Source organism: Triturus cristatus, chromosome 8 (assembly GCF_964204655.1).
Source record: "Triturus cristatus chromosome 8, aTriCri1.1, whole genome shotgun sequence".
Taxonomy (NCBI): domain Eukaryota; kingdom Metazoa; phylum Chordata; class Amphibia; order Caudata; family Salamandridae; genus Triturus; species Triturus cristatus.
In genome coordinates, this window is record NC_140591.1 from 890,117,391 (window position 1) to 890,140,512 (window position 23,122).

The following is a 23,122-nucleotide window of genomic DNA, read 5'->3' on the forward strand; positions in this document are numbered from 1 at the left end:
TCCCTGGTCACTGTGCCGTGACCCAGACTCTGTCCCCTCTGCTTTCAGGTTCTTCTCTTCAATTTCTACAACTTCAATCTTCACGGCATCATCAACGCTTTTGGCTAGCAGCACTTTTGAACATTTTCCCATTGGAAATCAGCCCGCGACCCGACATCGAAAATGACCTATGCACCCGGCTTCCCTGGGGCAGGTAACAGTGGTACCTCGGTACTCTCGTGGTAGTGGGCTCCTCAAAAGCTTAAGTCTAAAGTTTTAACTTTGTACTCCTGCTAGAAGTGACTTTAATCTGTGTAAATCAAACCGCGACATTCTCCATAGGCTTTAATAGCGATCCCGATAGCAGCTATTTCCACTGCACGCGCCTCCCGTGGGTCCCCTTCCTCATAACCTGGGGTGGATTCTTAAGGGGCCAGCGATCCTAAATGCCCTAGGCATTGTCTGTAGAATTGTTGTGGTTCTTGTACCACTTTTTTGATATATGGTTTTGTCCCCCCCCCGGGGCCCTGTGATTCCTGTGCTATTTATTGTGTTTATAAATGCTTGTTTGAATTGTAACTTTGCCACTAGCCTCATAAAGAGACTGTGGGATTCTGTCTAGAATAAATACTTGTTCGAGGCATGTGGGCTGCTGAATTCATATCTGTGCATAGATCGCCGCCTAGTGTTGGGTCCGGATGTTTGCACGTTGTTGTCCTGGAAGAGTCTTCGAAGTATCCTTGGATAGGTGACTCCTCCCCTGGACTACAGTGCGCATGGGCATCCTCTCCATCCTCAGATTGTTTTTTTCCGCCATTGGGTTCGGATGTGCTATCTTAACTCCAGTTAGGAAAAAGTTAGTCGAGGCCAAAAGGCCTTTAGTTTGCGTCGGTACTGTTCACTCGATCGGTTTCGACCTTACCTGTTAGCTTACTAACTTCTGAAACAACTTTTCGCTTTTTACCTGACCATCGACGACACCGACGATGGAGTCGAGGACACCATTCAAGAGGTGCCCGGTATGCAATGCGAAATATCCCCATATCGACGTCCACCCGGTGTGCAACAAATGCTTGTCGCCGGACCACGACGAATCGACATGCATGGCCTGTGCCCGGTTCCGTTCCAAGAAGACTCTACGGAATCGTCGAGCGGCGAGACTCGAAGCGCAGCACGCGGCACCGGCCCCGGCAGACATCTTCAACGCCGAAGATGTCGAGGAGTTGGAAATCCTACCCTCCAATCCCGGTTCCGAACATGACTCCGGTTTGGACGACGTCGACGAATCACTCTTTCGCAGAGATGAAGACAACGCCGAGGTAGGAGACGACGATGAGGCCTTAGGGGCCGAAGAGAGTAGCTCCAATGACGAGCAAGGCCTACCCGTTCAGACTGACGAGGGCCCAGTGCCACAGTCTATGGCTCCGGTCGAGGGATCGCCTTCGGGCCTTACCCGAGACCTATCCCGCGGTTCTTCGGCCCCGCCCTCGGGCCCGACCTCGGACGTTCAGCGGCAGCCATTTTTACCTACACCGGCTGGTTTCCCTTCTACCAAACCGAAACCGAAAGCTGCACCGGTACAAATGAAACCGAAACCGAAAGTGGCGCTAGTCGGATCGAGGCCTTCCACACCTTCGACGCCTGCGACACGCATCGGCACCGAGCGCACCAAACGAGACTTCGGTGCCGGAGTCGGCATTCGGAAAAAGGCCCTCGGTGCCATCAAACCTGCTCGGCTCTCGGCGCCGACGCCATCGACTCCTAAACCAAAGGTCATACCACCTGCTGCGTCTCACGTCGCTGCCACGGCAACACCGAAGCCTCCTGCATTGAAGACGTCGACGGCCATTTCCGCCCCTCGACCCGATGACCCACCGGCGCCGAAAAAGTCCACGGCCGCCTCTACCAACCTGGTGGGCGCTAAGGCCTCGAAAGCGCTTCACGCGCGAACCGTTGCAGCACAAAGCAGCAAAACCCAAGCGGTCCTCCAGGACACATCGGGCTCCGGCCCACTAAAAGCTCAAACAGCCTCTTCGGCGCCAGCCAACATAACTTTTGGTCTGCCGCCATCCACGATCCCGAAAATATTCCAACTCAGGACACGGGTCACCCACACCACGGTTACACCTGCTGAGACGTCTCCATCACGTTACATCGACGCCAACACCGGCAGGATGGTTATCCATGACCGGAGGATAACTTCAGAGCCACCCTTGGACCCTTTCAGGATCCCACTAAAGAGAAAGCTGCCTGTGGACTCAGAACCTGTGCTTTGCGAATCTTTCGACTCGCCCTACCAGGACCCACTATCATTCTCTCCCACACACTCCGACACGGATGCGTTGGCAGACTATATGGATGACCAAGTCCCTTACCACGGAGACATGGACCCTGCTGACCAACAGGACCCTGATCAAACTTGGGGCGACCCTGCAGACCCCAGTGCACCTCTAGATGCACAGGACCCACAACTCTATGGAGCGAAAACATCTCCGACAGAGGACACTGCAGCGTTCAACGCTCTTATTGAACGTGCTGCAAATAATCATGACGTGCAGCTTCACTCTGACACCGTGGAAGACGACTTCCTTATGGACACTTTCGCTTCCTCGGAAAGGCATGTAAAGACTCTGCCCATGCTCAAAGGAGTCCTCAAACCGGCCAAGGACATCTTCAAGGAACCCACCAGGGCACGGGTGATAAACCCCAGGATCGACAAAAAGTACAGATCAGCACCTGGGGACCCTACTTACATCAGAGGCCAATTACCTCTCGACTCCATTGTCGTTGCGAATGCTCGCAAGAGGGCACACTCGCAATCAACAGGTGACGCTCCTCCCCCGGACAAAGAGTCCAAGGTTTTAGAGACCTCTGGCAAGCGAGTTGCCGCCCAGGCTGCCAACATATGGTGCATAGCCAACACTCAAGCGCTCCTCGCTCGCTACGATAGAGCGCACTATGATACAATGGAGCAACTACTCCAACATCTCCCTGACCAGTTCAAAGAAGGTGCAGAAATTCTTATCAGAGAGGGACAGCTACTCACAAATGCTTCCATCAAGTGTGCACTAGATGCCGCAGACACGGCGGCCAGGGCCATAAACACAAGCGTCATGCTGCGACGACATGCCTGGTTGCGAATCTCCGGGTTCAAACCTGAGGTGCAAAATTATATACTGAACCAACCTGTCAACCCCGACTATTTATTCGGGCCGGAGGTTGACACGGCCCTTGAGAAAATAAAAAAGGACACGGACACCACAAAGTCCATGGGAGCTCTCCAGACTCAGTCCTTTCGGAGCAGCTCCTTTCGTCGCCCCGGAAATAGAGGAGCAGGTAGAGGACAGGGGTCACAGCAGACATACAACAAAGGCAATACCCAAACCACCTACGATAAAAACACCCGGGGTGGATATCGTGGCTCCAGTACAAAGGGCAGAGGACGCGGCTATGGCAACACCAGGTCCTCCCCCCAAGAACAAGCAGTGACGCCCTCTCCCTTCCTCCCGACCACATAACACCTGTCGGGGGAAGGCTACAAAGGTTCCTGTCCACGTGGAACTCCATCACCACGGACAGGTGGGTCAAAGATATTATCAAATACGGTTACTGTCTAGAACTAACCTCCACTCCACCCACAATACCTCCAAAAAACCGTCCTATGTCCTCAGAGCACTTAACGCTCTTACAGCAGGAGGTGCAAAGTATGCTTCTAAAAGGCGCAATAGAGGTCGTACCCGTCCACGAGCAAGGTACGGGGGTGTACTCCCTGTACTTTTTAATACCGAAAAAGGACAGGTCACTCAGACCTATATTAGACCTGAGACCCCTGAACAGATACATTCTTTCCGAGCATTTTCACATGCTCACTCTACAGCAAGTCCTCCCGCTGCTCAAGCAGGGAGACTTTCTAGCCACACTGGACCTCAAGGATGCGTATTTCCACATACCCATTCACCCATCACACAAAAAATACCTCAGGTTCACTGTTCAAGGGCAGCACTACCAGTTCAAAGTCCTTCCCTTCGGCGTGACAACGGCACCAAGGGTGTTTACAAAGTGCCTAGCTACTGTGGCGGCACATCTACGGAGGCAGCACATACACGTCTACCCTTACCTGGACGACTGGCTCGTTCAAGCAAAGTCAGCCCAGCAATGTGCCAGCCACATGTCCCGCACCATTCACCTCCTTCACAGTCTGGGGTTCTCACTAAATTACCCAAAATCCCATCTACAGCCCGCACACGTACAACAGTACCTAGGTGCGACTATAGACACTCTGGCGGCCACGGCTCAGCCCAATTTGGTGAGGATCAACAGCATGCAAATGCTGATCTCAAAGTTCAAACCTCAACACTCCCTGCCTGCCCGAGTGTTCATGCAGTTGATAGGCATGATGGCCTCCTGCATCTTCATAGTCCCACACGCGAGACTACATATGCGCCCGCTTCAGGAGTGCTTGGCACGTCAGTGGAATCAGGCTCAAGGACAATTGAAAGACCTAGTGTTGGTGAGCGGTCGGGCATACAACTCTCTGCATTGGTGGAATCCACAAAACCTTTGCAAGGGCCGACCGTTCCAAGAGCCTGTTCCACAAATAGTACTGACAGCAGACGCGTCTCTCCAGGGATGGGGAGCTCATGTACTCCACTACACAGTGCAGGGACTATGGACGACACAACAGAAGAAAATGCACATCAACCTTCTGGAACTGATGGCAATCTTCCTAGCCATGAAGGCATTCAAAGTACATCTGTGCAACAAGGTCGTGTTGATCCGGACGGACAACATGACCGCAATGTACTACATACAGAAGCAGGGAGGGACGCACTCTCCACAGTTGTCTCATCTGGCTCAGAGCATGTGGAAGTGGGCCATTCAGAGGAACATGTTCCTCATGGCAGAACACCTCCCCGGCAAGGACAACCAAATGGCGGATCTGCTCAGCAGACACAGCCACCAGATGCACGAGTGGGAGTTGCACCCATCAGTACTCCAGCCGTACTTCCAACAGTGGGGTCATCCAGAGATAGACCTGTTCGAGACAAGCGAAAACGCAAAATGCCAAAGCTTTGCCGCCAGGTTCCCACATCCGCAGTCGCAGGGCAATGCGATATGGATGAACTGGTCCGGCAGATTTGCGTACGCTTTTCCCCCAGCACCGTTGATACCGCTGGTGGCTCGCAAACTCAGGCAACACTCCCTAACACTCGTCCTAGTTGCTCCTACGTGGGCACGCCAGCCATGGTACACCACCTTCCTCGAACTTTCCGTGGTGCCGCATCAAAGGCTGCGGATCAAACCCGCGCATTTGACGCAGGACCATGGAGAGATTCAGCACCCAGATCCGCAACAGCTGAACCTGGCGATCTGGCTCCTGAAGTCCTAGAGTTTGGCTACCTCAACCTGCCACCTGACTGTATGGACATCATCAAGGAGGCCAGAAGACCCACTACAAGAGCTTGCTATGCAGCCAAATGGAAAAGGTTTGTTATTTACTGCGGTAATAATGACATTAACCCGCTGGACGCATCCATCCAAAACATCATTTGTTACCTCCTACACCTATACCGATGCAATCTGGCGTACACCTCTATAGGTGTCCATTTGACCGCAATATCAGCCTATCTACAAACCAGGCAGCACCTCTCTCTATTCAGAGTGCCTGCCATCAAAGCATTCTTGGAAGGACTCAAACGAGTCATTCCACCAAGCCACCCACCAGCTCCAATGTGGAACCTCAACCTGGTCCTCACACGCCTGATGGGTCCACCCTTTGAACCTCTCCACTCATGCGAGATTCAATTCCTCACCTGGAAAGTAGCCTTCCTGGTAGCGATCACTTCTCTAAGAAGAGTTAGTGAACTCCAGGCACTAACAGTTCAAGAGCCATTTATTCAGGTTCATGCCAACAGGGTCGTACTACGTACCAACCCCAAATTCATGCCCAAGGTAATATCGCAGTTCCACATAAATCAAACTATTGAACTGCCCGTTTTCTTCCAAAACCCACAAACTGTAGCGGAAAGGGCACTCCACACACTAGATGTCAAAAGGGCCCTCATGTATTACATCGACAGGACCAAACCCTTTAGGAAGACAAAACAACTGTTCGTTGCCTTTGCCCCACACCACAAAGGTAACGCCATCTCCAAAGCAGGGATAGCCAGATGGATAGTTAAGTGTATCCAAATTTGTTATCAAAAGGCAAAACGCACATTAACTATTCCCCCACGAGCCCACTCAACACGTAAGTTAGGGGCCTCCATGGCTTTTCTAGGAAATATTCCCCTGCATGATATATGTAGAGCAGCCACCTGGTCCACTACACACACATTTACCAAACACTATTGTGTAGATGTGCAATCAAAACAGCAGGCAGCTGTAGGACAGGCTGTTCTCAAAACCCTTTTTCAGACCGCTGCAGCTGGCACTGGTGGCCGCCGCTAATAGAGGGCACTGCTATACATTCTATGCACAGATATGAATTCAGCAGCCCACATGCCTCGAACTGAATATGCTACTTACCAGTATGCATCTGTTCTTGGCATGTAGGGCTGCTGACATTCATATCGCCCTCCCTCCTCCCCGGCGCCTGTAGCAGCTGCAGCTCTCAGAATTACTGTAAGCATGGTCATCACTTTCTGTATCTACTCCATCACTGCCACAATGGCGAACAACAATCTGAGGATGGAGAGGATGCCCATGCGCACTGTAGTCCAGGGGAGGAGTCACCTATCCAAGGATACTTCGAAGACTCTTCCAGGACAACAACGTGCAAACATCCGGACCCAACACTAGGCAGCGATCTATGCACAGATATGAATGTCAGCAGCCCTACATGCCAAGAACAGATGCATACTGGTAAGTAGCATATTCAATATCTTGTATATATCCAGGGCCTAATACAGTCTCGCCTAGACTTTAACAACGTGCTCTACCTTGGCGCCCCAGATTACACCTTACGCAGACTCCAGATAGTGCAGAACTGCGCGGCTCGCTCGCTGCTTGAACTTCCTCGCAGGCAATCAGTGAGAGCCGGCCTGGTCAGCCTTCATTGGCTGCCAGTACGTCAAAGAATCCTCTTCAAGGCCATGTGCATTGCCCATCAGGCCTTCTAGGACACAGGCCCTGTGATTACTCGTGACTTAGTCACCCACTACCAACCCAACAGAAATCTTCGCTCAAGCCAGACTTTTATGGCTAAGGCCCCTAAAATAAAAAAGACGAGGACTGGCGGCAGGACGTTCTCCTACAATGCCTCCAAGACCTGGAACACTCTTCCCCTACATCTTAGAGACAACTCCAACCTCTCTTCATTTCGCAAGTAGTTAAAGACTTTCCTATTCAACTCTCCCCATTAATCCCCTGCTAATCACTCTGCGAGGTCTCCTCTGTTATTCTCCAGCGCTTGGACTCCCCTGGGCAGCAATTCGCGCTCTACAAATTTACTTTCAATTCAATATACCTGTGTGGGCTACTCTTTCATTTGGTTATTCAAGAGGTTATTATGGTAAAACAATAAGCTTAACACTCCTTCAAGACTTAGCCTGAAGGCTGCTCTCCACAGCTACCACTAGGATAGCTTTCTTTAAAGGTTGTCTTTAACCTATCATCAATAAGAGTCGAATTGGACTGGTGCAAGGTGTCCCCATAACTAGGAGACTGCATATGCCTGGCCAATATCACACATTCATTTTACTTCCTCATTCCCAAAAAAGATGGAACACTGCGACCCATTCCCGACCTCAGACCACTCAATCATTACATCCTATCGGAACACTTCTATATGGTCACTTCAATTACTCATTCCATTATTACAAAATGCGACTTCATGGCTGCCTTAGACTTAAAGGACTCCTACAAACATATACCCATCCATTCCGTACACAGAAAATATCTGAGGAACCCATTATCAATTCAAGATTCTTCCCTTTGGAATTACCACGTGCCGCAGGTATTTTCAAAATGTATATCGGTAGTTGCAGCACATCTTAGCAGACCAAACATCCATGTCTTTCCAAATCTGACTGATCATAGCAAACCGCCTCAGCCTCTGCAAACAGACACAACAAATTCTGACTTTACTGTCTCAATTGGAGTTCACCATCAACCTATAACATATAACATCTACAACCAACTACAATACAACCATATCTAGGAGCCATGCTCAATACACAATTGATGTTGGCATATCTAAACACACAGAATAAACATTGTATCATTGATTCAACAATTTCAAACTGGGACTCAAATCTCTGTCAAAATATTCCTTCGACTTTTAGGCATTATGGCATCTTGTATTTCAATAGTTCCACATGCCAAACTACACATGAGACCTCTTCAAGAATGTGTCTCATCAGTGAACACAGTCACAGGGTCAACCCAAGATCTAGTGTTGGTAGGTGTCATTCTTTGAGGTGGTGGAACCCACAGAACTTATCCGAAGGGTGGTCATTTCAAGACCCAGTTCCCCAAATAATTCTGACAGTGAATGCTTCCCTTGTGAGTTGGGGAGCTCATCTCCAAAACCTAACAATTCATATAGTATGAGATTCCAAACACAAGGGTCTCCAGATCAATTAATTAGAGCTGCAAGCTGTTCACATACCAGTCAAAGCGTTCCTACCTCACCTTACAACACAGTTGTCCTAATTAGAACAGACTATATGACAACTATGTATTATATACAAAAACAGGGGGGACGCACTCCCTCCGATTATCATGTTAAGCGCAGAAAATATGGAGCTCGGCAATACATCACAACATTCATCTCCTTGCGTAACATGTTCCATGAACAAGCAATCAAGTTGCAGAACTAAGCAGGATGCATCAACTAGTCCATGAAGGGAACTCCACCCCATAGCCCTCCTAACACACTTTAAAAAAGGGGGGTTTCCACAAATCTGTTGACAACCCCAGAAAACGCAAAATGCCCAAACTTTGCATGCACATACCCACACCAGCAATCCAAGGGCAATGTTCTATGGATGAACTGGTCCAGGATATTTGCCTACGTTGTTCCTCCACCTCCCACTACTTCCATTAGTGGTCAGAAAGCTCAGACAAACATCCCTTACTATGATACTCAAAGCGCCAACATGGGCTCACCCACCATGGTTCTCAACACTATCTCTAGTCTCACACGTGAAGCTTCACCTCAACCCGGACCTTCTCTCTCAGAACAAAGGTATACTAAGACACCCCAATCCCAAGGAAATGAAACTTGCAATATGGCTCCTGAAGTCTCAGAATGTGGGTACTTGAACTTACCACAGCAATGTATGGATATTATTAAAGAAGTTCATAAGCCTACCACAAGACAATGCTATTATGCTAAATGGAAAGGATTTGTGTTATACTGCCGACCAACAAAGTCGACCCCCCCTCAATACACAAGTATGGACCATACTTATTGCATTTACAAACCACAGGGTTAGCTTATACTTCAATACAATTACACCTGGTGGCTATTGAAGCCTATTTGCAAAATAGACCGCACTTATTATTTAAAATACCTATTAAAGCTTTTATTGAGAGGCTTAAAAGATAATTCCTCCAAAACTTGCACCAGCATGGAACTTAAACATTGTACTAGCAAGACTTACGGGGCCTCCATTTTAACCACTGCACTCATGCCAATTGCTATGCTTATCTTGAAAAGTTGCCTTTTTAATCTTTATCTCTTACTGAGAAGGGTCAGTGAGATTCTGGTATTAACCTTGGAAGAACCCTTCTTCCAGCTTCATAGAGACAAAGTAGGGCTTAGAACAAAAATTCCTTCCAAAGGTAGTTTCCAATTTTCATCCTAATCAATAGAATTACCTGTCTTCTTTCCACAACCTGATTCAGTTGCAGAGAGCTTTACATACTTTAGACGTTAAAAGAGCTTTAATGTATTATATCGACCGGACTAAAACGTTCAGAAACACTAAGCAATTATTTATTGCTTTCACACTTCCCCACATGAAAAGAAATTTCCAAATCTGGAATTTCAAGATGGATAGTTAAGTGCATCCAAACATGTTATGCTAGAGCTATGTTCCCCATAAAGTTCACTCTACTCACAAAACAAGAGCTTCTATGGCAATTTTAGGGAACATTCCCCTTGCTGATATTTGCAAAGTAGTAATGTGATCCACTCCACGCACATTTACAAAACATTGTCAGGATGTATTTGCACGTCAACATGCCAATGTTGGCCAATCTGTGCTAAAAAGGTTTTGAAACAACCAACTCCATCATGGGTTAACCACTGCCTAGGGAGAAGGGGTGCTTTACAGTCTATGCACATCATGTGTATCTACAGCACACATGGCTCAAATGGATTGTTACTTACCAAGTAAGCATCTGTTCTTGGCATGTAGTGCTGTAGATTCACGTAAGCCTTCCCTCCTCACCAACCTACCCTGTGTAGGTTGCAGTTTACATACTTTACATCACATTAATCCCATGGACATCACATTACTGATGCATACTACACCTCCATTCTCACCTATCTGCGCCAATTCAACCATGTGCAGCATTACCAAGAGGAGTTGTCACACAGCCTTGTGACTCAAAGAAAATTTCTTGGAACAAAAACAACTTGTAATCATCTGAGCCCAACACTAGATGGTAGACTTATGCACAGCATGTGAATCTACAGCACCAGACATGCCAAGAACAGATGCTTACAGGGTAAATAGCATAAGCCTTTTCAGACAAGTTTTCATGTTTTATCCCAGCTGTCCTCCCCACACATGTATTCCAGTCTGTGTTGGTGCTGCATGTCCCTTTGCACCCCTAAGCGGCTTCTGGACCAGTTGGATACTCTGTGGCCACTACACCCGGGCCCCCTTGCTCCTCAGCCCCCTTGCCTCCGGGTTTAAGGCTCCAGCCACAGGTACCACAATGCCCACTCTGTGTCCTCCGGCCTGCCCTGGGCAATGCCCCCGAAGAGCTCCTCCAGGAAACATGACTGAGGGCCGTGTCTCTAGCTGCTGCAACAGGGCAGCCTGCATCAGGGCGAGGGCTTTGGCCCAGCAAGAACCTGCTTGGCCATGGGCCCTGCAGTGTCGCTGCACAGCATCATGGGCTCCATGACATCGGGGCCACGCAGGCGTCAAGAGGTGACAAGCAGCCTGGACTCCGCCCACTCCGGCGTCCTACCAAATCACTTAATCTCCCCGTGCCTATCAAAAATGAATGTGTCCTGGTGTAACTTGACTGGTGCTCATGTAAAGTGCTCCAATATGCATGGTTTGAGTTCAAGCTATATTTTGTTTTTAAAACTGCCTAGAACAGGTCTTTCTTGGTCCGGTCTGACCGTGTCAGCTGGCGGCCCAGTGAAGAGGTGGGGTCATAGAGTGCTCTCTTCTTGTGAAGTCAGGGCAGGCACCCCTGATAAGCAATAAACCATGGTGTAATTCACTTTCGACCAGATCCTCCAAGTAAACTGCGTGGGTGGTGCTACGGGAATGAGTGGCTGGGGACAACCAATAAATGGTGCAGTGGCAATTCAATAACCGCGCAAAAATATGGGAAACGCCTAAAGAAAAAGTGCCTCGCTAAAACTGTAAATAAACAAAGGAGTAGGAGGACACGTCATGGGGGCAGCCTCCTTGAGGGAACAGCACACTCAAAGGCTGGACAAATGGCAACGTTTCACCAATGAAAACAGAATTTAGAAAGACACAGTGGGTGTTCTGAAACCCCACAGGGTAGATGCAGCGCTGCCTGGGCGAGACCTAAAAAGGGAGGGTGTTCTGATGGTTTCTTCTGATAGGGTACTATTCTTCAAACAAGGACATGGCTCTAGCAGAGATTTTCCATGAGTGCTAGTCTGCCTACACAAGAATATTTATGCTTTGCTTGAATGTTGACATCAGAAAAAAGCTGTTGACTTGGTTCTGGCAAGTTCTAAAGGCCACTTCCTTTTACTTTGAAGGATTGTCTGCAATCGAATTATCTTGCTTTGTGCCATCTTTTGAGTATCCATTCTTTGATTGGGAACCAATGAGCTAATTTCACGGAGGTGTTCATAGTTGCTGCATCCTCAGATTAGGCTTTTTTTTAATACAACCTTGCTAACTTTGTAAAGCTTGGAAGATTAATTAAAGGGACTGTTTTAGTGTCCCTTTGTAACGGTGCAAAACAGTTTCCACTTGCTAGTGCAGTTGCAAAGTCAATAGGTCTAGCTTTATTTTGCTAATGCATGCACCCGATATGCACAATAACACACAAACTGTGTAGTATTGTGTAATTTACTACATGAAATCACAAGCTTTGGTAATAAAGCGGGGCACAGGTAGAGGAGGCACAGAAAGACATGATGAAGTGTCATTGTACAAATATTGCGTGCATTCGTTTCTGAATGCCTTCGTTTGGCAGGTAAAGCCAAGCCTCTGATGGGTGACTATGCTAGTGAAAAATTCAAAAACAGAACAAAAACATTTGTATAGCGCTTGAACTGAAAAGATGGCAGTAGCTTGCTGTGGCAGAACCATAGTAAGTCACTGTAGATGGCTGCATGAATGGAGTTCTTGAATGGATGAGGTAAGTGCATGGATGAAGGATGGGTTGGATTGGATAGATGATAGGCCAGTCAGTGAATGACCGAATCTGATAGTGACTTCTAGACACAGATTCCTCACCTTAGAATATTCCCCAGGTAGGAGACTAGATTCAGAAAATCTTGAGCATTACCCCTGTGTGCCAGAAGATGGCGGCAAACTAATTGATGTTGCAGGTGTCTTCTGTCCCGAAAGTGACGTGCATGGTTTCTGTATAGGCGCCATCAGAGGGGGCCAACAGTTCTTTTCGCGCCAACAGCGGAAATCCACAAGAGCTACCCCGGTCACTTTTTCACCACTTTTTTGACAATTTTGTCAGTAATTTGTTTGGGTTTTAGCATTCTGCTGCCAGTGTGCTAGGTATGTCTCCTAAGAAGCCAGTGGGTTTTAAACCCTGTAGAGCCTATCACAGGCAAATGTCTGTAACAGACCCCCATCTGATTTGTCTGTAGTGCCTAGTGCTGGACCACGACTCAGGAACTGTCCTGACTGCTACACCATTAATCCGAAGGTGATTCGGGAGCAGGAGACGTCATTCCTGGGGGTCTGACTTTGGAAGACCCTGCACTGCTTTAGATCCTGGATGCGTTGAAGGTCCTGGACTCACTGTCGTTCCAGTCTCCGCTTTGCGGCCAAAGTAGTTGGGTAAGCTTCACAAGCACATGAAATCTAAAAAGTCAAAATGGTCTTTGACCTCAGTGTCGGTCCAAGTCATCGTGGGAGGTGTGGGGAGGACACTACAGGTTGAGGCCCTGCACTCCAGCTGCAGTGCCTGGGGTTTCTCTGCCCCTCCCTGGATTTCCTGAAGCCGGAGTGAACCCTGCCCGACTGAGGAAGTTTTATGAGGTTATGCACTTCATATTTGGGCATCCAGACACCTCTGTAGTGCCTTCCTGTCCAACGGTTGTGGGAGGTACCGAGCCTGGTCTTACCCCTGGGGTCTGCCCTTGGCACCAGTTGGGCCATCTGCATCCATTCTGAGATCTGGTCTGATTCTAGTTGCGTGCCCACATCCTTTGCTGGGATTAGTTGCCATGGCACTGTTCCAGGCGCCACCAATGCTGAGCCCATAGTCCTTTCTGACTCTGTCACAGAGCCGGACTGGTGTTGTTCGGCATTGGTACCACCCAGACACGAACAATTGAGGGGATCGGAGACCATGCCTCCTTTAACAGGCCCAGTGGAGTTCTGGCTAGGGTGGGATCCAATGATCCTAATCCCCCCGATGAAGACCCCTAGGCCCAATTGAATTACGACAACTGGTATGACTAGCTGGCGATGCCAGTGGACTGGGCACTTCACCAGACGCTGGCGTGATCTCTCCTCCTAGTGTCTATGGAGGATGGGGCTTCCTTTGCTATGGTAGTGAGGACCTCAACCTCCATCTGCCCTCTGTGGAAGTCAAGACCAATGTCTTGACAGAAGTGCATCAGCCGGAGATATCCCACACACAACCTCTGTTTTCCTACAGTGAAGCCCTCTTAAATATGCGTCGTCCTCAATGTGTTCCTGAGGAAGTTGAAGTTCAAGATGCTAATGCTTGTCCAGGTCCTGTCTGCCTTAGACCATGGAGACTGAATTCTAGTGATGGAACTGCAGGGCTCCTATTTTCATAGCCCCGGCCTGCAAGCCCATCAGTGTTACCTGCTGCTCACTGTGGGACAGGAGCATTTTCAGTTCGCTGTGCTCCCCTTTGGCCTCACCAGTGCCCCTTGGGAGTTCCCAAAAGTTATGGTTTTAGCACATCTGCGGAGAACAGGGTTCCTAGTCTTCCTCTAGCTCGACAACTGGCTGTTAAAGGCGTGCTCACCCCAGGCAGTCATCACCCACATCCAGACTAACTCAAACCTTGTGCACTCCCTGGAGTTTTCCATCAACATGCTGAAGTTGCACCTTAATCTTTCACAAACTCTCCCTTTCATCTGACATATTCTGGACATGGTGCAATTTCTGCACCTATTCCCTGGAGTGGAGAGTCCACGACATTCGGGCAATGATCCAGATGTTTCAACCTCAGTCTTGGATTTCGATGAGACTGCTATCTGATGCCCTGCTGCTGGTGAAGCACGCTCGATGGCATATGCGGGCTCTGAAGTGAATCCTTCTCAATTTATCCTCCCAGTGGGCGCAACATTAGCGGAATCCCACCAACCTGGTCCAGATTTCAAAGGACACTGGAAAAGGCTTGTAGTGGTGGCTAAAGGACTTCGATTGGCTTAGTGGCAGACCCCTCTCTTTTCCCACGCAGAGCGGACAGTGGTGACAGATGCATCGCTTCTGGGATGGGGCGGCCATCTGGGAGAGGTGGTGGTCAGAGGCCTCTGGTTTCTGGCAGAGACTCAACATCACATCAGTTTTCTGGAGTGGGACAGTTTGCTTGCATTTGAAAGCTTTCCTGCCCTCCATCAAAAGAAAGCTGATCCAGATATTCATGGACAACACCACTGTCATGTGATACTGCAACCAGCAGAGTGGGGTTGTGTACCTTGTGCCAGGAGGCTCTGTGCCTCTGGACATAGTTGGATCTTCAGGGCATTTTCCTGGTCTTGCAGCGTGGGATTGCTAAACGCCAGGACAGATTAACTCCACCATTGATGCCTCTCAGACTGCGAATGGAATCTGCACCCTGAGATAGCTCATGGTCTCTTTCAGGACTTTGGAGTACCTTGACTAGATCTATTCGCCACCGCAGAGAATGCCCAATGTCAATATTTCTGTGCGCTAGAGTTCCCAAAGCCGCTCTTGCTCGGAGACTCATTCTGACTCGACTGGAATTTGGGGATTTCTAAGACTTTCTTCAGATACCGCTTCTCCCCAGAGTTCTGAAAAAGAAGAGAACTGACAGGGCAATCCTGGTGGCTCCAGTTAGGGCAAGTAGAGTATAGTATCCAGAACTCCTCAACATGTGCATCTGTCCTCCGATCAGGCTGCCCCTTTGGTGCAATCTCCTGTTGCAACAAGGAAGGGTTCTGCACCCAAAGCCGTTCAATTTCCATCTTCATCCTTGGAGATTGAGCGGCAACAGTTATCTTTAGTCTCTCTCCTGAAGTCTATGAGGTCATCTTTGCAGCCAGGTGTCCCTCAACAAAAACTGTATACACCTGCAGCCTGAACACGTTTGTGGCTTGGTGCGCAGAGAGAAACACTGACTTCCTGCACCATTATCCAAAGTGCTAGTTTTGTCCACAGCCTGTCAAGGTTTAGCTCTAGACACAGTAAAGGGGTATCTTTCAGCCATCTCATCTCGACTATTGTGGTTGCCGGACCAACTCTGTGTTTGTCTACTGATGTGTTACGTTTTCTGGAAGGTCTTAAACACTGGTTTCTTTCTAAACATTGTTATGCTCCAATGGGATCCTAATTTAGCTTTAGCCTACTTGATGTGTTCCCCCTTTGAACCCATGCACAGCTGCCCTCTACAACATCTGATGATCAAGACAGTCGTATTGGTGGCCATCCCATCGGCCAGGAAGGTTAGCAAGTTAGACTCTTTCTGTTAACACCAGCTTCTTCCTCGGGTTTGCCAAACCGATGGCTCCTTTCTGCCGAAAGTGGTGGTACTTTTCCACATCGGCCAAAACATCACGCTGCTGACTTGCTTCGCTCTGCCTCACCCCTTCATGGAGGAAGAGCGACTCTACTGTTTGGACCCCAAAAGGGCACTCTCACTCCACAACGATCACTCATATGAAAACTGAGTGGACGATCAGCTCTGTGTGGTGTTCACTGGAACGAAGAAGGAACACAGTGCAGAAACTGGCTTTCACCAGATGGGTTGTACTCTGCACTAAGATCTGCTGTGTATTAGCCAAGAAAGAACCCCCTGAAGGTTTGCAGGCTTATTCCAAGAGAGCATCCTTGCACACGTTTTCCCAACACTACTGCCTAGACAGTCAAGTATGTCATGACAGTACTTTCCCTGTTCAGTCCTCCAGGATTTTTTGGTCTGAGTCAGTATTCAGGCCCCCTTCGGGGGTATTGCTCTGGTATCTATTCAAATGTAAGGAATCTGCTCCTAGAAGTCTCCATCAGATGAACAAGTTACTTAACTTCGGTAACTCCTTATCTTGTTGAGTCCCTCTCTAGCCACAGATTACTTACTCACCCTGCTATCCTTCCCCTTCTGCAAGCTAGACTTTTCAATCCTAAAAAGGTCCTGGCAGGCCCTCACACTCGCACACTGGTTAATCAGCCTTCTGATGTGGCTCTGCTTCTGGGGCAGAAATGGTCATGAAAACTAACAGATGTCAGCGCTCTTATATAGGCACCGTTCACATCGCATCTGGCGTGGACAACCCCTATGACGAGGAGCAGTTTGATGCCAACTACTGGCGTGCAGGGGTGCACTGCTCAAGATTTTCCAGATCCAGTCTGATGCCTGGAGAATATTCCAAAGTAAAGAATCTGTGGCTAGGTATAACCTCTACCAGATAAGGCATTAGGGAAGGTGTTGGACTTTGCATCGTTTGGCGTGTTTCTCCTGTCTTTTTGTTTTCTGACCTCCCGGTTTTTACTCTGGTTTTGCGTCTGCGCACTTTCTCAGTGCTGTTCAGTGTTAAAGTGCTCCTGTTGTAAATTTTATTATGGATTGGTGTGTCCATGATTTGCATATTTGATTTACTGTTAAGCCCCTAGTAAAGGTAAAGTGCACTGAGTGTGCCAGGGCCTGTAAATCAAATGCTACTAGTGAGCCTGCTGATAACCAAAAGGAGGCTTGGGTTCAAAAGCTAACTGGATAGGACCACTTCTAAATTGTATGCAAACTTGATATCCAGTTACGTTGTTTTTCAAAAATGTTTAACAATAAACGAGCCAATGTCCTTAATTCATGAGCCTGTGTGATTTATTTCACTTTTCTTTATCTTATTCAGAAAAATGTTTTGTGCATTTTAGACCTTTTCATTTGAGACCTGTATGACCAGTCCTTTACTAGAATCACAGACACTAGGTGAAATAAGATACTTATTATCTCACGCTGCGTACTTCCTCACAGGACCTGTCCGGAAGCATGCAGCGTGAGAACGGAGCAACAAAATATTTTCAGGTGGAGCGTATATAACCAGGCACAGAAGTCGTCACCAATCTGAAGAATAAAGGGTTTCTAAAAACAAAGGAATTCTAATCACTAAGAAAACAATCAAGGCTCCTGCCATTGATTTTCTACGAAAACCTTCACTGAGAGAAAGTGTGGCCTTCCACACTGTCAAATTACTCAAGACGACACTACCAGGACAAGTCCTGATGAGAACCCCTTAACAGATTGGGGGTTTGAAACACGTTGACCCCGGCTTCTGGGATAAGGCACCTGTAGTGTGTTCTGGGAGAGATTTTGTATTAATACCACTCTCCAATTGACAACACTTTTAGTTCATATTCCCAGAGCCATGTACAGTGGCAGGAAAATATAGACATTTCTTCTCAAAAAAGTATAATCTTCCACCTAGTGTCCCTGATTCTAGTAAGGGACTGGTCATACATGTCTCATAAAGGGACATGTCATTAAGTTTGTATGTTATTTTTGTGTATATATATAATTTTTTACATGTATTGTCTAAATATGTTGAAAAATCATGTGTTACCCTTCATCATGACATGACTAAAATGCACAAAACATTTTTCTGAATAAGATAAAGAAAAGTGAAATAAATCTCACGGGTTCATGAATTAAGGACATTGGCTCGTTTATTGTTAAACTTTTTTGAAAAACAATGTAACTGGATATCAAGTTTGTAAACATTAGTGGGCCTGCAGCACTGATTGTGCCACCCACATGAGTAGCCCTGAAAAAGTACATCAGACCTGCCACTGCAGGGTCTGCACACGGTTTGTAACTGCCATGTCGACCTAGCAAGTGCAGCCACTTGCCAGGCTCTAACCTTCCCTTTTCTTACATGTGAGTCACCCTTAAGGTAGGCCCAAGGTACCCTTTTGGGCAGGGTGCAGTGTATGTGAAAGGTGGGACATGCCATGATGTGTGGCATGTTCTGATGGTGAAATACTGCCAATTTTGTTTTTCCACTATTGTAAGGCTACCTGTTCCCATAGGATAGAATGGGGAGTTTGCTTATAACATCTTATAAGCATAACTACGCCTGAGAACAAGGTAGGGAAATAAAGTTTAGTATCTTTTTTTTAAAGTTTTTTTTTTATTAACCATCCAAAAAGTCGACAGTACGAAGCCTTTGAAATACGGACATACATGCTTCGAGTCTTAGTGCATACATGGGTACAAACATACAAATCACAGGAGTGACAGCGGGGACTACGGCGTAAGTTGGCCGTCTGAAACCAGGTCCGGGGGGCGGGGGGTACAAATATATCCAAAAGTTTAGTATATCTAAACTCAGAATGTTAAAATGTATCTTTTAGTGAGGGTGATTTCTACATTCTGTGTTTGAAAATACCACTTTTAGAAAGTAGATATTTTGTTGCTTAGCCATCCAGTGCGCCTCTGCTAGGATGTGTATTGACTGTCTGGCTTTGGAGTGACAGGGGCTGGGGGATGTGCAGTTGCTCCAGAGTCTGAATGAGTCAGGGCTAGGCTGAATAGACCTGGTCTGCATTTATAGTTGGGGGGAGCAGATTTCCTTTCACCTGAATGGGCCTGGTCTGCCTTCCACAATGCTGTTTCCACCTCCTGCGAGGAAGCTGGGCCAGAGAGGACATTAGTGGTTTGGACTAAGCACAGACACACTGCCTGAGAGAACAAAGGGATTTTGAGTATAAATATTGGGGCGCAGACCTCAACATTTTAGAACTCGCGGGAATCGAACTTGCCAAGAAGAGCTGCCAGGAGGAGTACTGCCCCTTTGCTGTGTTGTTGCTTTGTTGGGTTGGCCTGCAGTTGCTCCTTCTGCCTTGGTCAGTGAAAGGACTGACTTGAACTTTACTTGTGCTGAGTATCTGCAAGGGCTTGAAGTGGAGCTTGCCTCCTGTTCTGAAGGCTCAGGGACTGCAAAGACTTCATAAACCTCTGAGTACCACCTCTGGAACCGCTGTTTTAGTTGCAAGAGAGAAGGGAAACGCACCTGACTCTGTTGCTGGCTCGGTGTTCTGATGGCACAGCAGAAGGCACCGTCCGCATCTCGCACTGCAACCCTGGTCTCACCGCCGTCACTGAGCTGCTGCTTGCACCGTGACCTGTGGCAACAGCTCACCACACCGCCTCACTTCACTTCTCCATGCTGGTCTCACCGACGCTGTCGCTGACTTTGACACCCGTGACCACATCTTGGCTGGGGGCACCACCGCTCGTAAGTTTCACGACGCACTGCCTTTTCCCCCACAGTCTAGCCCATTCGATGCCAGCTCCTGCTAACTGGCTCTGTCGCTTGCACTGCAACCTGCCAGCACCGCATCGAGCACAGTCTCACCCTGCACCGTAAGCCGTGGTCTCACCGACGCCGTCTGGACGATCGTTACCGAGCCGCTGCCTGCACCGCATCGGGAGGACACCGCACCCTGCACCGCTTCCATTTTGCAACGCAACCGTTACCACAACCAGCTTGCACCGACGTGCCAGCCACAACGAGAAAGGTACTGTTACCGAGTGTGTCCATGCTTTTGCTGGCCCGTACCGACGCGGTCGGCTGCAAGTGTTAGACTGTTGTGTTTAGCATCAAGGTATCCCCGGACTGAGCTACCGACTCATACAAACTGTTTTCTTTTTTTTTTAGGTATTTCTGCAATTTTAAGGTTATTTTGCAAAGTATATATTTTTAAGGACTGAATGTGGATCTTTGTCTTTTTGGTTTTATTTTGGATAAATAGAAATAGTGGCTATTTTTACGTCTCGCCTGGCTATCGCGTAAGCGATCGCTCAGCGAGTCTTATGTAGGGGCTTCAGAAAATGCTCCCAAAGGCTTCCCAGGCGGATCGGGTGGCGGTTACGCGCACAACCACGCGCATTCCATTTGCCACCAGCTACTTCCTGCGCGTGCGCCGCCTCACGCATTCAGAGAGATTTAGTAAGGGGCACAAGACCTTAGGAATGCGGTTTATGGCCAGTGCATGTGAGGCATTCAAGCGCAAAGCTGGCATCGGAAGCAGCAGACTGCTTTCGCCAGCGCGCGCTCGGCCTCACTTCCTGCATCTCCTCTTACAACAATTAACTTTCGTTATAACTCACACCCCTTATGCTTGTTCCCTCCCACCCTTCCTTTGATGTCCGCTTTTCTTGTTGTTTACAAACCACGCCGCACACTGCTGCACGCCGCTGCACGCCACACACTGCTACACGAAACACTGCTGCGCGCCGCACACTGCTGCACGCTGCACGCCGCACACTGCTGCACGCCGCACACTGCTTTTATGCGAGTTTATGCTTCTGACCTTGTAAATGACAATGCCTTTTATTTGTTTTAAAACCTAAACATAAATAAAAGGCATTGTAATTTTACAATGCCAATAGCTCAAACTCTTATAATTGCGAGACCTATTGCATTGCAAATGCTTGTTTTAAACTGATGTGGTTTCCTTTTGTAGCGTTTCCATTGCATTACTGTTGGTTATGTGCAAATGCTTTACACACTGCCTCTGAGATAAGCCTGACTGCTCGTGCCAAGCTACCAAGGGGTTGAGCAGGCGTTATTTTAGGAGTGTAACTCCCTTACCCTGACTAGGAAGAAGGGTCCCTACTTGGACAAAGGTGCAAACCCTTGCCAACTAGAGACCCCCATTTCTAACAAGGTAAGGAACTTGCTCATTAATCCATGCACTAAATTCCTTCGTCCATTTATGCACTGCTTTATCCTTCCTGGAACCCTTCTCACATTTATCTACTCCACTATCAACACCAATGCACCTTAACTCCAATCAATGCAGCAATTCCAATTTTCGGGGAAAAAGGCCAGACCTGTTTTTACTTGTGCTTTTCTTATAAACTCCTTCGGGTCAAGGGATCAAGTTGAGAGATCGTTATCTCCCAACCCCCTGGTCTAAAGGTGTGTGCAGTATTTTGCATAGGCTATATTGACTTAAGAATTTTTGGGCACGCTCCATCGCACCTTTACTGCTGGCCACAGAGCCAACCACTTGTGAAATGCTGCCCCCCCCAGCCCCCCCCTCCCCTTCAGGACAGCAGACGATGCTTATACTGAGAAGATTTGTAACCCAGGGGAGGCTTGGGTCCCTACGCCAACTAGATAGGACCACTTTAGAATTGTATACTGAGAAGATAGCATCTCAGCGTATTCCTAGCAACTGACCTTGGAGTGTAGCTAAAGGCAATAACCTAGGAATTCCGTACATGTAGTTCGAGTTGCTGTGTTGTCCACAATGCACCACTGTAGTTGCCACCATCCTTCTGTCATGAACACTTCTATATTACGACGCTGTAAGAAAATATCTGTGTAGACCATCATTCCCACAATAGCAACACTTCTGAAACAACATTTACACAAATGTTAATCCACTTAATTGAACTCCTTTCTCTTCCATTTACAGGGCCATGATATTTATGGATTTGACCTTGAAGTCCTACTCCAGAGAATCAATGTGTGTAAAGTTCCTCATTGGTCCAAAATTGGTCGCCTGAGGAGATCAGTCATGCCAAAACTTGGGGTAAATCACTTTAAATCTACCTGTTGTTGAAATGGGGTTCTTGCTTTGCTTCTGCTGTCCTTTACACAGACCGTATGGACTCTACAATGACATTTTAATGTACATTCCGTATGTGGGTGGGGTCATGAAAGCCGTAGAGCGAAAACACTGCTTCTGCCTACCACGCCCATTTTTCTAGTATTTTGATAGTTGTATCTGTGTCGCATCACAAATGTTTTTTTCGTTTCCAGGGGTTGAGGTGGTAATGGTGTTTTTCGGAATTTGTAGAGAATCCCATAATTTAGTAGCAGTGCTGGCACGCCTTTCATGCTGGAGTATGTTCTATATATGGTGTGCAGCAATCCCCTGTAACACATTTCGGCCACTTACGTAGGCAACGACTGTGTCCATTAAAGCAACACCTTCATTTTTGGTTTGCTCAGTTCAACACTTGCCGTTTGTTTCCGGCAGGGCCAACTTTGCCTTTAATAAGTTTGAGGATTCTAAATTGAGTCCAGTTAAATTGGATATTTAAGATAGCAAAATAGTATAACGCCTTTAGCAAATACTTTAGGTATGCGTGCAGCAACACGAAAGCTGACGATTAATGCTGGGAGGTAGGGCGCATGATCGGTTGCTGTAGTTGTCACTTGCTTGATTCAGTAATCACTTCAGCAATTCAGAATTTAAAATCCTATTAACAAAGTTCTGGTTTAAACGTAGAATCTCTGGCCTAGTCCAAATGTCCTCCGGGCTACTAACAATTGTTTGTACTTTTAATCAGTGCAGGGACGACGGGTCACACATTAAACAGGTAGAGAGACTAGGCTCACGGTGTATTGGTTTAATGGTTATTTCTTACTCCCTGTGCCTAGGATGGTAAGGAAGTACTAGGTGATTGAAAGGCCCGCTCCATTTCACTTGTGATAAATCGAATGAAATTTGAGAGGGACAAATGGTATTAACTCACAATAACGGGGGGTCAGTTGTCGGCATGTTTATCCTTTTCTTTCGTGTAAATGTATTTCTAAATGGAGCTCAATACTAAT

General features: G+C 47.7%; 1 protein-coding gene across 1 annotated transcript in view; it reads left to right on the forward strand.

The window, feature by feature from the left end:
- POLA1 (DNA polymerase alpha 1, catalytic subunit) overlaps positions 1–23,122 on the forward strand; it is a 2,011,520-nt gene that overhangs the window by 423,809 nt on the left and 1,564,589 nt on the right. The window contains exon 19 of the mRNA XM_085622423.1: positions 21,978–22,094. Within this exon, the coding sequence (XP_085478549.1) occupies positions 21,978–22,094 (117 nt within the window). The remainder of the gene's footprint in view (positions 1–21,977; positions 22,095–23,122) is intronic.